The following is a 15,749-nucleotide window of genomic DNA, read 5'->3' on the forward strand; positions in this document are numbered from 1 at the left end:
TTTTGTTAAAGGTATTCATAAATATTTTATAGTTTTGGATGCTATTGTAAATAGTGTTTGAAATGTAATATTCAAATTCTTTATTGCCATTTTATAGAAATATCATTGACTTTTGTATATTGAGTTTATATCCTGCAACCTTGCGAAATTTACTTAGTAGATTTTGTAGCTTATTTGTAAGTTTCTTAAGATTTTTCTGTATGTATAATTATGCTCTTAGAAATAAAGATAATTTAAAAATTTTCTTCTTTCTGTCTAATTTTTATGCCTGCCTGCCGCTCTCTAACCCTTCCTTTCCTCCTTCCTTCCCTCCCTCCCTCCTTTCCTTGCTTCCTTCTTTCCTTCCTTCCTTCCTTCCTTCCTTCCTTCCTTCCTTCCTTCCTTCCTTCCTTCCTTCCTTCCCCTCCTTTCCCTCCTTCCCTCTTTCCTTTCTCTTTTTCGTTTTCACATTGCACTAGCTTGTATTTCCAGTTCAGTGTTGAATAGAAGCTGAGAGTGGATATCTTTGTTTGTTTCCCCAGTGTATAGCGGAACAAAATTTTCACCATTAAAATACTAGCTGTAGGTTTTTCACAGATGCTTTTTTATTAGCTTGAGGAAGTTCCTGTCTATTGTTAGTATGCTGAAAGTTTTTATCATGGGTGAATGTCAATTTTGGTCAAATGCATTTTGGGATGATCATATGACTTCTTTTATTCTGTTAATATGGTAAATTACATTGATTTGCTTAGCAATGTTAAACCAACCTTGTATTCCTGAGATAAAGTCTGCATAGTCAGCTATATTGTATTGCCAGATTCAATTTGCTAATTTTTTGTTCTTCTACATTTATGAGGGATATTGATCTAATTTTGTTTAATTGTAATATCTTCATCTGGTATTGTTTACAAAATAATGCTGACTTCATAAAATGAGTTGAGAAGTGTTTCCTCCTCTTCTATTTTCTGAAAGAGTTTATGTAGGATATGGTGAATTCACCTGGCATTGTGGTTTTCTTTGTGGAAAGGTTTTCAATTATAAGTTCAATTTAATAGTTGTGGGGCATTTAAATTTTCTTTTAGTTGCGTTAGATTTTGTAATCTAATTTTTGAGGAATGTGGGCATTTTCATCCAACTTATCAAATTTATTGGCATGTCTGTAGGATCTGCAGTGATGTCCTATCTTTCATTTCAGATATTGGTAATTTGTTTCTTCTCTATTTTTTAATTCATCAGGCCAGCTAGGAGGCTAACTAGTTTTACTGAACTTTCCAAAGAACCAGTGGTTTTATGATTTTCTCTGTTGGTTTTCTGTTTTCAATTCATTGATTTCTGCTTCTATCTTTATTATTTTTTCCTTCTGATAACATTGAGTTTAATTGTTTTTTTCTATCTTTTTAAGGTAGGAGCATAAATCATTTATTTTAGACCTTGTGTATTTTCTAATATAAGAATTTAAAGCTATAAATTTCCCTTTAAGTGTTGCTTCAGTTGCATCTCACAAATTTGGTATGCTGTGATTTTATTGTATTTCAGTACAGAACATTTTCTAATAATTCTCATGATTTCTTTTTTGATTTATGGATAGTTTAGAAGTGTGTGTTTTTGAATATACAAATATTTGGTGATTTTCCAGATATGTTTTTGTTATTTCTAGTTTAATTCCTTTGTGGTCAGAAAAGTAACTCTGTGATAGTGCTCTATCTAAATTTTTGATGTTTATTTTACGGGCTAGAATAATGTCTATGTTAGTAAACAGTCCATGTGCCCTTGAAAATAATGTCTATTCCACAGTGGTTGAGTGGAGAATTCTATCATTATCAATTTGGTCAAGCTGTTGAGAATGTTGTTCAAGTCTTTTATTTTTACTGAATTTTTGTCTGCTTGTTTTAAGAATTACTGAGAGAGCGTGGTTGAAATCTATAACACTAATTATAGAGTTACTTCTCCTTTCAGTTCTGTCAGTTTTTGCTCATTTAATTTAAAACTCTATCATTAGATGCACACATATTTACATTTGTTATGTCATCTCAAATTGACCCTTTCATTATTGTGAAATATTCCTCTTTATTACTGGTAATATTCTTTGTCCTGGAGTCTACTTGTTTGATATTTATATAGGTACTCCAGCTTTCTTATGATTAGCATTTGTTAATGCTATGCTAATCATGTATAGTGGTACATATAATTACATATATAGTTGGGCTTAAACCTATCATCTTGTACTTTTTTTCTATTTGTCCCACCTATTCTTTGTTCCTTTTTTAAAAAAGCATCTTCTTTTGGGTTAATTATTTTTAGTGTTTTATTTTATCTGTGTTTTGAATTGTTAGGTAATATACCTCTTTATAAAAATAATTGCTTTAAGGTTTACTATGTGTACCTTTAACTTCACAGTCTACCTTAAAATAATATTATACTAGTTTACATGTAATGTAAGAACGCTGTGTACTTTCATTCCCCCCCATCCTTTTTGTTCTTATTATCAAATATTTTACTTCTGTCTCTGTATATTATTAGTCTCACAATACATGGCCATTATTTTTGTTTCAAACAGTAAATCATCTTTTAACAACATGTTAATGTGAGTAGAAAGTCTTTTACAGTTATTCATTATATTTACCATGTCCAGAACTCTTTATGCCTTTGTGTAGGTGCTAGCTTCCATCTGGTATCATTTTCCTTCAGGCTCAAGACTTTCTTTTTAACATTTCTTCTAGTGGAGCTCACCTGGCAATGAATTCTTTTATCTTGTGTTTGTCTTCAAATAGTCTTTATTTCATATTCATTTTTTGAAGGATAATTTTGCTGGGTATAGAATTCTAGGTTGACAGTTTTTTTCTTTCAGCCTATTAAAGATGTCGTTCCATTGTCTTCTGGCTTGCATTGTTTCTGACGAGAAATCAGCGATCATTCTTATCTTTGTTCCCCTGTAAGTAACGTGTCTTTTTTTCCTGGCTGCTTTTAATATTTTTATCATTGGTTTTCATCAGTTTGATTTTAATGAGTTTTGGTTTGATTTTTTTTTTTTTTTTGCTTTTGTTTTCCTAAGATTCATTGAGCTTTTTGGATCTGTGGGTTTAGACTTTTCATCAAACTTGAAAAATTTTGACCATTTTTTTTTACATAATTCCCCAACCCTACCCCATTTTACTCCTTTTGGACTTTTAAACACATGTGCCTTACTTTGCCTAATATTTTCCCACAGCTCACTGAAGCTCTGTTTATTTTTCTTCCAGTATTTCAGTTTGGGCAGTTTCTGTTGTATGTCTCCTAATTCACTGGTATTTTCTTTTGCATTGTCATATCTGCTATTAAGCCTATTCAGTTAATTTTTCATTTCTGATACTGTATTTTTAATTTTTAGAAATTCCATTTGGTTCTTTTATTATATCTTTAATCTCTGTCCTCTTTGTGTTCATGATTTTCTTTGGATATGTTTATTGCTAAAACTACCTCATTTCTGTAATTTCTGGGTTTGTTTTTAAAGGCCAGTAAATCCCCCCCCCCCCACACACACCCCAATTATGGGTAACATTTTCCTCCCTTTTCAAATATCAAGTAATTTTTGACTGGATGCTGCATTTCATGAATATTACATTATTGAGTGTCTGGATTTTGTTGTCTTCTATTACAGTGTGTTGAGATTTGTTATGGCTGTCAAGTTACTGGTGGATCAACTTGATCCTTCCAAGGCTTGTTCTTATGCTTTGTTAGGGTGAGTCTGGGGTAGCCTTTTCACTAATGTTGGTTAAGCTCTCCTACTAAGGTATAACTTTGTAGAGTCTCTACTGAATGTCCCAAGTTTTCACTGAGTTCCCTCCACTCTGGTGGCTTGGAACTTTAATATCTCCCATCCCTATATGAGATATAGGAGTGATTTAGTTTACAGATCTTCCATAGTTGTTCTCTATGCAGCCTAACAAAGTTTTGCCTTACACATGTTCAGCTAAGTATAAAGCCAAACACACAAAAAGATTCCTACTCCTATTTCTGGAGCTCTTTCTTTGCACAGTTCCCTCTTCTTTGGTACTCTACCCAGCAAATTTAAGCCACCTTGTCTCTCTAAACTCCAGTTTTTGTCTTCTCAACTCAATGAAACCAACCTATTGTGCTTATATTAGGTTGGTGCAAAAGTAATTGCGATTTTTGCAATTATTTTTAACCTTTTGAAATGTAATTAGTTTTGCACCAACCTAATATTTCCCCTTCTGGATCCAATGTCTGGAAATTACAATCAGAAAAAAGCCAGTGTGATTGTAAGAGTCACTTCGTTGTTTCTTTTCTCTCAATGATCATTCGCCTTCATTACCTATAGTTCAATTTCTGAAAAGAGTGGTTTCATATATATTTTCCATTTTTGTAGTTGTTTATGGTGGGAGGGCAGTTCTAATTTCAGTTACTCTGTCATAGTTGGAAACAATTCTTGTCTGCCATGTTTTTATGCTATACTTTTGTTTTTATTTTCAAATGAAAGGAGATCTATCATTAGTATATTTGCCGTATGGTAAGGTATGTAGATTATCCTTATATTAGAATCAATTGTAGTGCTTTTCCCAATTACAAATACCTGTGCTCTATCCTCAGAGATCTCTATTCATTAGATCTAACATGGGTTCTAGGTATCATATTTTTGAAACCTTGACAGATAATCTTTGATACACAACAAAAGCTAAGGTTTACTTTTCTAGTAAGCTTAGATCTAGTGTGACTTTGGTGAACTTAAAAGAGGAATCCTATTACCTGTTCTTAATTCTGTGATGCTTTGTAAAAATGGAATAAAAAATTGGAGGAGTAGGACCACTTGGCTATTCCCACCCTCCACACATGCAGCATCAATCTCTGGCATACCAGGAGTCTTTTAGAGCCTTGATCAGTGCTACGTCTATTGTACATTCTGATTTGTTTGTGTCTGTGCCATAGCAGTTATTACATGCTTTGAATATAAATGTCAAGAAAATCTCCTTGATGTTTATAAAGTAATATGCAAATATTCTCATAATACATGGATTCAGAGATGGTTAGCAGATTTTATCGTGTGTGCCAAGTCTGTTTTGATTAGTGGTGACTTCCTCAACTCATTGTTGAGAAAGATTCTAAAGCCAGTTCTGGACTTGGAAGAAATGCTCTTATGGATTAGTGATATCTGTCATGAATTTAGGGTTGTAAGAATGGGGCCACGTCCCATGTATTTGTAACTCCTGTACCGGTTAAAGTCAGTCTTTTCCTCAAGTTTTTTCAATTGTACAAGAAAACTTGTTGCTACTCTCTATGTTCATCTTGACTTTTCCACATGTAGGAAATAAATCTTATAGTTATTGAATGTCTATATTCAAATAATTTCTTCATTCACCCATTCTTTATTCATTTCCTCTTTCTCTCTCTCTCTAAAAATATAATCAGTATGATACTATGTTATTAGATTAGTAGTTTCTGGTCTGTACTTCTTGTCTTTGAATAAATGGATCCATTGTATATTTTTTAAGGCCAATGGCTCTGTTGGTCATATTTTCTTGAATTTCAAATCAGACACAAAATGTTATGTCTGGTCTAACAACAGGATAATAGAAAGTTTGAAATTACATGTAAAATACCTCTAGATAGAAAATTTTATAAAATGGTTGGAACATAAATTAGGCCTAAGTCATTAATAGTAAATATTTTTGAATTACAATTTGATACATAACTAAGTAAGAACATCCTCTCACCTGCAAATTCTTCTATAATAGGCTAGTCATGGTCCTGTAAGATTAGAATGTGGCAATTTAGAAAAATGTTCTAGTTTCAAACATGTAATCCTCTTACCTTTTTATGGTGGAATATTGTTAGCTAAGAGCTTTGGGCTACATCATGTAGATGATGATAATTACTTATTGTGATTCTCATTCTGATCTATCCTAGATTGCTTGGTTCTTGTCCTCATTCTCTGTGTGTATACTGTGTTAAGGAGTTGGGTATTATGAAGCTATAATAGCAGAAATTTAATTTGTCAGTTATATGTGAGAAAGAGCTACATTTCATTTGGGCAAGAAACTCATCTTTCCAGTCTCTACATTTGATGGGGATGGGGTGGAAAATGAAATGGTAGAGGTTGCTTTACCATTCATTTCAACAATTGTCGATTTGAAACACCTCCTGGTGCCAAAAATCTAGGATGTGTAGCATAGTATACTGTAGTGAAAAGAGTAAAGTGTCAAGAACCAAGAGATACAGGTTCTGTTCCCAGCTCGTCATTTACTAACTCTGTATTCATAGCAAACTACTTAACGTTTAAACTTTAACTTACTCATATATGAAGTGAGGTTAATAATGTGCTGTACCTATCACACAGATTTGTTGGGAGGATCCAGTGGGACTGTAGATGTAAAAACCTTTGAGAACTTACTAACAGTATATCATTGTAAGGTAATATGGTATTGTGTATGCTACTGTATACTAGTTTATCTCTTCCCATGGGAAAATGGATGATGGAATTGTGATTATCTTTGATCAATTTAAAATTTTTCATGGATTAAAAAAATGATTATTTTAGGGAGCCTTCTGATGATGGTTCTATGTAGGAAAAAGAAAACTAATGAAGTATCTGCGTGTTTTTACTACAGTACAAATAGTTTCGATGAGAAGTATTCATCAGCTATGCTTTGCTTTACAGCTTGGAATCCCATCCACTGCCAGCACATTGAATGTCACAACGCAATTAACAAACCAGCTGTGAAGGTATTGTTTTATTAGATCTGGTGCCATATTGTATTGTCAGCTTTCAAATGATCAGGAGCAAATTGCTGAGCGGAATGGAGTAGTTTACATTCTTCTCTATAAAGCAGAGGCTTGTGCTCTGTAGTAATCTCAAGAAACTCCATATTCAATCTGAGTGTACTTTTGGATTTGTTCAAGACAAAGCAATACATACTTGTGTTTGGCTATGAGTTCATAGCCAAGTACTGTGTAGTACTGATCTAATTATCAGAATAATCCTGGTGAAACACTGACATAATCCCTAACTGGCCTCTCTATCTGGCTTCTCATAAACTCAGGAGAATGTACTTTGCCCCTGCTTTCATGTGTATGCTACAAATTATGAGTGTCTAGCTGTGTGACTATGAATTCAAGAGTCACAGGACAAAATCAGAAAAAATTGTTAAGTCGTAGTTCAGATCTCAGATATGACTTAGTTGAAATGACTGAGAGATAGGTGGACAGCAAACACATAGAAAGTTACATTCGAGGTGAAGGAAGAGTGCTTGAGTCACTTTCCTAAGTTCACGCAACCCTAACCTGGTACCTAGACTCTCAGCCTTATTCCTTTACTACCATATCAAATTGAATCTGTAGCATAATAACCCTGAATCTTTGAAGTTGAATGTTAAGAAAATTAATCTCACCTTTCAAAAAAATTACTTATGGAATATTTGTTGGATACAACGCTTGGCTGGAGAGACCTGTGTCTGGATTTGCAAGGGTTAATTTTTATATTATGAAGAGTGAGAAGGAGTTAGGTGAGGTGATTAAAGTTCAGTTACGTTTCAGAACGTAGGGTCATGGGAGTTTGCCTCCCTTGTTCTATAGATAGGTGAACTATAAAGATTGTCAAATAATAGAAAAAATAATACTGTGTCACTTTGTAGAAATAAAGTAGAAGCGGTAAAATGGGATATAAGAAATATACATATAAATGGAACTAAAATGTGTTCCGTATAACAAAGGTGGCAGAGGAGTGCCAATAATGTCATCTAGACATAATATCTTACTAACAAAGGATGTAGTTATTTATTATGCTTGGTCTCTGCTTTTGATGAAGGCAAATCGAATGAATTTATGTTGAGAAAGAGCAGGAGAGGGTAACCCACCAGTGGAAGCACAGGCCTCTCCTTTTCGGGTAGGTGCACCCCTCCTCTGAACTTCCATAGACATTTGAGGTTCAAAGATACTATTCTGTGGTGTGAGGACCTTTTGAGATAAACACATGTTAATTCATATATTATTCATGGACTTCAGCTCAGTTCTTCACAGTGGTGAGACTCATGGTTCCTTTAGTTTCTAAAGGAAGCTTCTTCCTGCCTAAGTTACAACACCCTCTTTTGGTTTGACCAGACGTCAACAGGAAGGACGTACTTTCTGCCTGCTTTTGTTTTTTTTTCTTGATTTTATGTCAGGCTGCATTCTCAGGGGGCTTCTGACTTCCCGATTAGTGATAACTTCTGGCCTCCTGCTCACAGAAATCATCACAAATTAGATTTTCTCCCTCTCTTCTGGGCAGACAACCCAGTCCACTCCTCTGGCCTGGCCTTGTTTTTCTCACAGGCTATTCCCTGTAGTCATCTTCCAGTCTAGGCCAAACCATCCTACTTCTGTTGTTTTTATATTGAGGGAAAATTCACATACTGTGAAGTGAACCATTTTAAAGTGAACATTTCAGTGGTATTTAGTACATGCACAATGTTGTGCAACCATCATTTCTATCTAATTGTAAAACATTTTTATCACCCTTAAATTTTACTTTCTGAACCCCAGTTTTCCTAAAAAGCTTCGTTTTGTATTTTCATTTCATGCTTCCGAAAAGGTAACATTCTTGTTAGCGTGACAAGACATGGTTTTGAATGATAACAGGTTTCCCGCAATCTTGTTCTGTACTTACAGTCTGAGCACTCTCGAAACCCACGTGGATAAAATCTTGTGACAGGTAGATCAAGGGTGTCCAACATCCAGATGCTTACAGAATAATGCAAAGGAAAGGAAAATTATGAAATTATATAGTGTGATGCCAGTTTAGTTTGAAAATTACAAATATCTGTATTTATATTTATAGTGATAGTTAAAAGCAAGCAGTAATGCTCATCAGAATGTTACCAGTGACTGCATTAAGATGGAGGGTTAATGAGTTATTTATTGTCTTTTCTCTATTTTCCCAATCTTCTACATTGGGCATATATTATATTTATAAATAGAAAATAAATATTTTTTAATGCAATAGTCAGATATGAACATACTAATATGGGTATACACAGAACTGTTCTGAGTAGAACAAAATCCACACTATTAATCACAAATCTGATGGGTCATATTGATTAATTCATTTAAGATATCAGAGGTCAATTAGCTAATCTCTATTGGTTTCTTATAGTTCTAACATCTTAAGAATTTTTCCTTTTTTGTGGAATGGGAAAATATCTTTACCTGACAGAGGTATCAATGACCTATTAGAAATGAAAGCAAAGGTGAAGAAGAGGACTACATGGGTTGCATGGGAAAGACTCAGGGAAAATGGATTTATCTTCACAAAAAGCCTAAAACCTCCATAATAGTGAGCTATACCACTAGGCAGTAATGATTTGCCAAATAGAAAAGTATTATTTATTTTTGTTGCAATAGGTTGCAAAAAAGTACTTTTTAGGCAAGAGCCAAGAGTTGTGATAGGATTCAAAATGAAAATATGTTGGAACTTACAGTTCATTATATCACATTCTGCTTTTGGTTTTACTTGGTTCTGTATTTACTATATGAAATACTTCGGAGTTCAGATAATTGTCTAACATAGGAATCAGCAAACTGTGGCCCACATTCAAATCTGGCCTGCTGCCTGTTTTTGTAAATAAAGTTCTGTTGGAACACAGCTGTGCTCATTTACATATGTATTTATTGACTATGGCTGCTTTCATGTTATAACAGCAGGGTTGAGTAGTTGTAACAATAGTTATGGCCCGCAAAGCCAGAAATATTTCCTCTCTGACCATTTACAGAAAGTTTGCCAATCCCTGATTTAACACACCAAAAAGTAGTTATGCGTTTCTTCAAGGGAAGCATGAAGCTTACCTAAGGAAAAATTTTCACACTGGGCTTTTGGCATTAGGATATAAATAATTTACAAATTTTGATGCTATAATTACTTAAATTTAGGAATTCTAACTCTTGTTTTTGCAATCATTGAAACTTCTCAGGGTTTTAACTTAGTAAATGACAGGTTGTTTGGGCTATAAGTTTGGTTCATTTTTCACCTTCAAATCAGTGAAAACAAGTGAAGAAAAGGCAGAGGGAAGTTTCAGAAAAATTTGTGTACTAGGCATATTAACTGCATAATCAGCTGTAGTATGGATTGATTATTTCTTGAAGCGTAAGAACAGAATTCAAAATAACTTTGGTAAGTTCTAGAAACTTAAACTGATACCCAGTACAAAATTCAGCTAGTCATCTGAATTGTTTTGTTCACTGGATTTAAAACATCTAGATATTTGAAATACCCTGATGCTCAACTGGAAAATGAACACTTTTCATCTGTGCTTAGACTAATGAAAACTCAGCCATAAATAACCCAAAATCGAACAGGGCACATTAGGGTTAAGCAAACTACAAGTCACGTATAGAAGAAAAACACCTGAAAATGAAACATTGGATGATTAATATAGAATTTAGATTCCAGAGAAGGAGAAGTGAATCACTCAATGCTAGATTGAAGGCTAAATTTTCTGAATGACGTCTGTCTTAAATGGCAAAAGTCTTTACTGCCAGCGCTTTGCTAATAGTTATAATTTTTAAACTTAATATAATTTTTTCCTTTTCCTAAAGTGCGATTACTGTGTTTACCACTTTAGGAAGGAATTACTGTATGAGTAATATAGAGACAATTTGAGCAACCATTGAACAAGATGATTTTTTTATATTTGTGGAATGAGGATAGATTTCTTGCCTTTATTTGTTTCTTGAATTACAAATAATAGGAGAAATGAAAAAAATCACAGTAGCCACATTTAACTTTCCAGTGTGGACTCATTGGCCAGTGCAGGAAAAACAGTTACAGGTTGAACGGATTTTACTAAAAATATTTATTCTACTTTGCTTTGGAAAATCTATTATTGAAACATTTGTGTTCACAGTTTCAGGAATGTGATACACAAGACAAGAGAGTTCATTCTGTCTTTTCATGTGTTTCAGATGTGTATAGACCCTTCCCTGTCAGTAGCTTTGGGTGATAAGCCACCCCCATTGTACCTCTGTGAAGAATGCAGCCAGAGGATCGCGGGGTAGGTATAAGGGTCCTCAAAATAAAGGAAACAGGGCAACAGTGAGAAGCTAAGAACAATCACTTGGACTTAAATTGGTTACATTACCCACATCTCCCATTAACCTCTGTTTCTTAAAGGATGCTTGGTCGGATATTTAATATAGATATAGCAAGCAAGCTTTCATTTGAAGGATTTGAGCTTTGAAAAGTTGTAATGTTTTTCTCTGTGTAACCAGAAAAAGCAACTCCACTTAATACAGCAGTGCCAATTTTCAAGTGACCTTGTGAAAAAGGCCACAGTGAAAAGTAAGACTGTGGTTTGCAAACATGACATATAATTCATATGGGTTCTCTTTGCTTGTTAGTTTCACAGGGTTGCACTCAGCATTGTACAAATCATGCTGTATTTTGGTTGGCTTCATTAGCATCTGGAAAGTATCATTTAAAGATAACTGAATATGATTAAATGCCTATAATTTACAATTTAGCTGGAATGCATTAGACATCTAAAAAGTTTATTATGATAGTGCTCTTAATTACGCTTCTATTAAAAGCCTTTTAGCAATAGTGTGCCGCTTATAAACATCCATGTGGAAGGGTAACATTGCTAAGAAGCTCAAAAATGAATTTTGTTTATCTTCACAGGGACCACAGTGAATGGCTGATTGATGTTCTTCTGCCGCAAGGTATGGTTTACTTCAGAAAGAATGAATAATGAGTAATCGTGACTAATGACATGGTTGATTTGTCTCCTTTTATACTGTTTTATTTTACAAAGACAGTAACCAAAGTATTATATTCTATGAATATTCATTGATGTTAAGCATTATATCAATGTCTTGCTTATAATATGCCCACACATTTAATAATGAGGGAAAAGGTATGTTCTCTGCCAAAAATAGATGCTGGAATTAGGATCCTCAATGACTCAAGCCCTGCTGAGTTGTCCTAAGGGATTTTCTGTATATATAACGGGTGTTGCCAATGATACGTTTGCTGCACCAGGTCAGCAGGGGAATAAGGAACATCAGCAGGAAGAACACTGAATAATGGGACTTTTTTCCTGACAATATTACTAGCTCTGTGTTTTTAGGGAAAATCATTTAATCTCTCTGAGACTTAGTCTCTTTATCAGTAAAATGGGGATAAAGTATATCTGACTCATGTCAATGAAATGACGAGATTGTAATGCTTGCAGTTTGTTAGAGTTCTGAAAGCTGTGGCCAGTAAGTTGGCAGATGAGATAGATAAGGTAGCATGCCTCTACACAAGGGGAAGCAGGTATTCTAGCCACCTAATTGGAGGCTGAAATGATAAGGAAAAGTACTGGAAAGAAAAAGCAAAGGAAAGATGAAAGGTGGGAAAAACTGGGAGCATACCGAGCACAGGTCAGGCACACAGGAAGAACTTGACGTATGACTTCAGAGGTAGATTATAAAAGAATATGAAAAAAAGACTACGAAGGGCCTCATTTAAAAAGAAATATAAAAACCCTATGTTAACTAAATTCTGTGAACATTTTTTAAACTTAAGACCATTGCTTGCTGATAATTACACTATTTCTTTGTAGTCTAACTTTCAGTATTAGGTCATCTCAATGTTAAAATTTAAATTAAATTAGTGAGTGCTCTCCATATGTGTAATGGATCAGTAATGTCAGCCTTTATATCCTTTAAAGAGACATTATGAAAAATTATATGAGAATATCTATGAATAGATTTGGGCTTGTATGAGTAAAGGTAACTTTTTCCCCCTTAAATTAGGCTACCTTGTTAGTGAACATCCAATAATCTGAGGCAAAACCCATAGTCAGGTCCTAAACTACATTTTAAATATCAGCAGTCATGTGGAATTCTGGTCATAGTCTCCAGATAACATCTTTGGAAGAAAATTATTAATTTTTTATATAGAGATGTGACTAACCTCAGGTTAAGATAAACTAAGATGTCAAACTGTTAAATAACTATTAATTATACAAAACCAGTTTTGAAAACCGAGCTGTAAATTTCATTGATTTAGCATCCACTAATTCATAATTTCCAGACAGAGTTTGGGAGACATTTACCTTTGCTCTTTTGAATAAATTATAACATAGACTATACTATAAATAATAGTTTAACCCATTTTTTTGAACACTTACTATTTCAGGGGAAAAGTGGTCTCAAGCATCAGTTTTCATGGAAACAATTGGTATGCCCACTAAAAAGAGTTTTTATCCATTCATTAAAGTCAATCCTAAAGTAGACCGTAGTTTGACAGCCTTTCTCCAAAGGGCCAATCCATGGGTTTGAAATTTGCTTTCTCTTAAATAATCATTCAGCTGGTTCTAAACTAGTTAAAGACTGGTATAAATTGATAGTTCAAGTCTAAGTAATCCAAGTTAGTAAGTTTTTTCTATAGTTTTGATACAGCAAATCATCTCCATCATGAAGCTCTAATTATATCCCATCAACTCAATGTCATAGTATAATGGAACAGCAGTAAACGGAGAATCCACAGACCTATTGGGTTCTGCCTCTACCATTGGTATCCTGTGCAATTCTCAAGAAATCATGCTACCATAGTGGCCCTCAGTTTTGTTCTCTGTCAAATGAGGAGGTGAGATTAAAGTTATTTGGCTTTAACATTAAAGTTACTTGCCTTTGGGCAGCTGGTTAGCTGGTTAGCTCAGTTGGTTAGAACACGGTTCCCTTAACAACAAGGTTGCCGGTTCGATCCCCACATGGGCCACTGTGAGTTGCGTCCACCCACAACTAGATTGAAACAATTACTTGACATGGAGCTGATGGGTCCTGAAAAAACACACTTAAAATAAAATAAAAGTTTAAAAAAACAAAAAAAGTTACTTGTCTTCAACATGAATTGCATTCTAAGTCATATCTGAGAAGGTTGAATTACTTGTAAGAATAGGTGAAGTATTTGTAGCATGCAGGTATTTTTAACCTCATTAAACATAAGTGGATGATAATTTATGAGACAAGTGAGAAGCTATTTTGGCCAAGTCTAGTGGTCATGTCACTAAGCATGGTTTTACTCCCCTTCATGGCTGCCCTTATTGAAAATGGGCTCTTTTTCTTTGTTGATATTTTGTGTGCCTTCCCCTTACAGCTGAAATATCTGCTATATGTCAGAAGAAGGTAAGAGCAAACCATCTGTGTGGTGGGGCATGATTCGCTGTGTTTGTATGTAAATTCATTCATTGACATCTGCCTCATTTCTGCACCATGGTTTCCCAGTATGTACATGTCACTGTATTCGTGAAGGGGGAAAAGAAATAATTTAGCATGCAAGATTACTATGTCCGAATGGTCTCTATTTCCATTTCTGCTTTTGCTCACCCATTTTATGCACCACGTGTTTGGTAAGTTACCTGAAATAAAAACATGTCTAACTCTGGTATAGAACTCTAATTACAAAAATATTAGAATGACAGTGTGGTATGTGCAACTTAACTTTGGCAAAGGATGTATCTTGTATGCTAAAAATCCTTATTGTTTTGAAATAGAGTGCAAATAGTCCAATATGTGTGTCAAAATATACCCAGACCAACTATATATGAAAAGTATTCATTTACTTATAAGTTGAATGATATCTCTGGTTAAAGATTTTGCTTTCAAATTTCCTTTAGCCGCTTTTCATGACAGTTTCCCTAAACCATTTCCATCTTCTTTTCTTGTTCTAATTGTTGTTGAAAAGTACAAGAGAGGGTAGTATGGTGTTGTATAAAGAACTTTGGATTCGTTGGTTCGGATACTTGGGTTCTGGCCAGCTCTATTCCCACCTACCTATGAGACCATGTACAAGTCATTTAAACTTTTTAGGAGTTGGTCATGAGTGGGTTCCTTTGGTGGGCTGTCCCAGTTATCTATTGCCACAGAATAAACCATCTTAAAATGTAGTGGCTTATAACAACCAACATTTATTTGATCACAATTCTGGGGATTGTCAATCTGGCCTGTGCTCAACTAGGCTTCTTTTGATAAACTCCTCCAGGCTCACTCATGTATTTGCATCCGTCGGTGGGAATTGGCTGGTCCCAGATGACCTCATTCCCCTGTCTGGGGCCTCTGCTGGGATGGCTGGAATGGTTGGGATGATTGAGCTATCTGGCTTTCCCTCTTTCCATTAGGTGTCTCATCCTCCACGAGGCTAGGCTGGATTTGTTCACATGGCAGCAGTGTTCTGAGAGAATGAGAGAGAAGGTCGAAAGGCCTTTTGAGACTGAATCTCAGAGGTCACACAGCATCGCTTCTGCTGCATTCCGTTGGTCAAAGAAAGTCCCAAGACCCACCCAGATTCAAGGACTGGGGGAAATAGACTCCTCCCCTTTATACAGTAGCAAGAATTTTGTGGTCATATTTAATCTACCACAAGCCACCTGCTGGATAGAATTACTTACATTCTCTCCATATGCAAAGTACTTTCACTACCTTATGAGACCTCCAAAAGTCTTACCCAGTTATGGCTTCAGGCTTAACGTCCATTATCTTGTGATCTGCATCTGGTCCCTGATGAAACTCCTTGGGAGCAAATTATCTTGATTCAGAGACCTGTGAACCAAAAAGTCCAGTTATCTACCCCCTACACACCCAAGACAGAGTCGTGAGATAGGGACAGGATAACTGCAGTAGACCTCTGTTCAAAAAGAGGAAGAGGAAGCAGATGGCAGTCTCTTGTTTGAAGCAGCGCCAGGCATGAACGTGTCAATAGTTTCTCTGTCTCCGGATAGTGAATGTGCCTTAAATTGGATCTCGCTTTGCTTCCTGGGAGTGGT

General features: G+C 35.0%; 1 protein-coding gene across 16 annotated transcripts in view; it reads left to right on the forward strand.

Moving 5' to 3' along the window:
- UNC79 (unc-79 homolog, NALCN channel complex subunit) overlaps window positions 1-15,749 on the forward strand; it is a 248,535-nt gene that overhangs the window by 79,925 nt on the left and 152,861 nt on the right. For all 16 annotated transcript variants that reach the window (XM_081050030.1, XM_081050029.1, XM_081050037.1 and 13 more), the window contains exons 8-11: window positions 6,632-6,696; window positions 10,906-10,994; window positions 11,621-11,661; window positions 14,084-14,112. In XM_081050030.1, the coding sequence (XP_080906156.1) occupies window positions 6,632-6,696; window positions 10,906-10,994; window positions 11,621-11,661; window positions 14,084-14,112 (224 nt within the window). The remainder of the gene's footprint in view (window positions 1-6,631; window positions 6,697-10,905; window positions 10,995-11,620; window positions 11,662-14,083; window positions 14,113-15,749) is intronic.

Source organism: Rhinolophus hipposideros (genome assembly GCF_964194185.1).
Source record: "Rhinolophus hipposideros genome assembly, chromosome: 5".
Taxonomy (NCBI): domain Eukaryota; kingdom Metazoa; phylum Chordata; class Mammalia; order Chiroptera; family Rhinolophidae; genus Rhinolophus; species Rhinolophus hipposideros.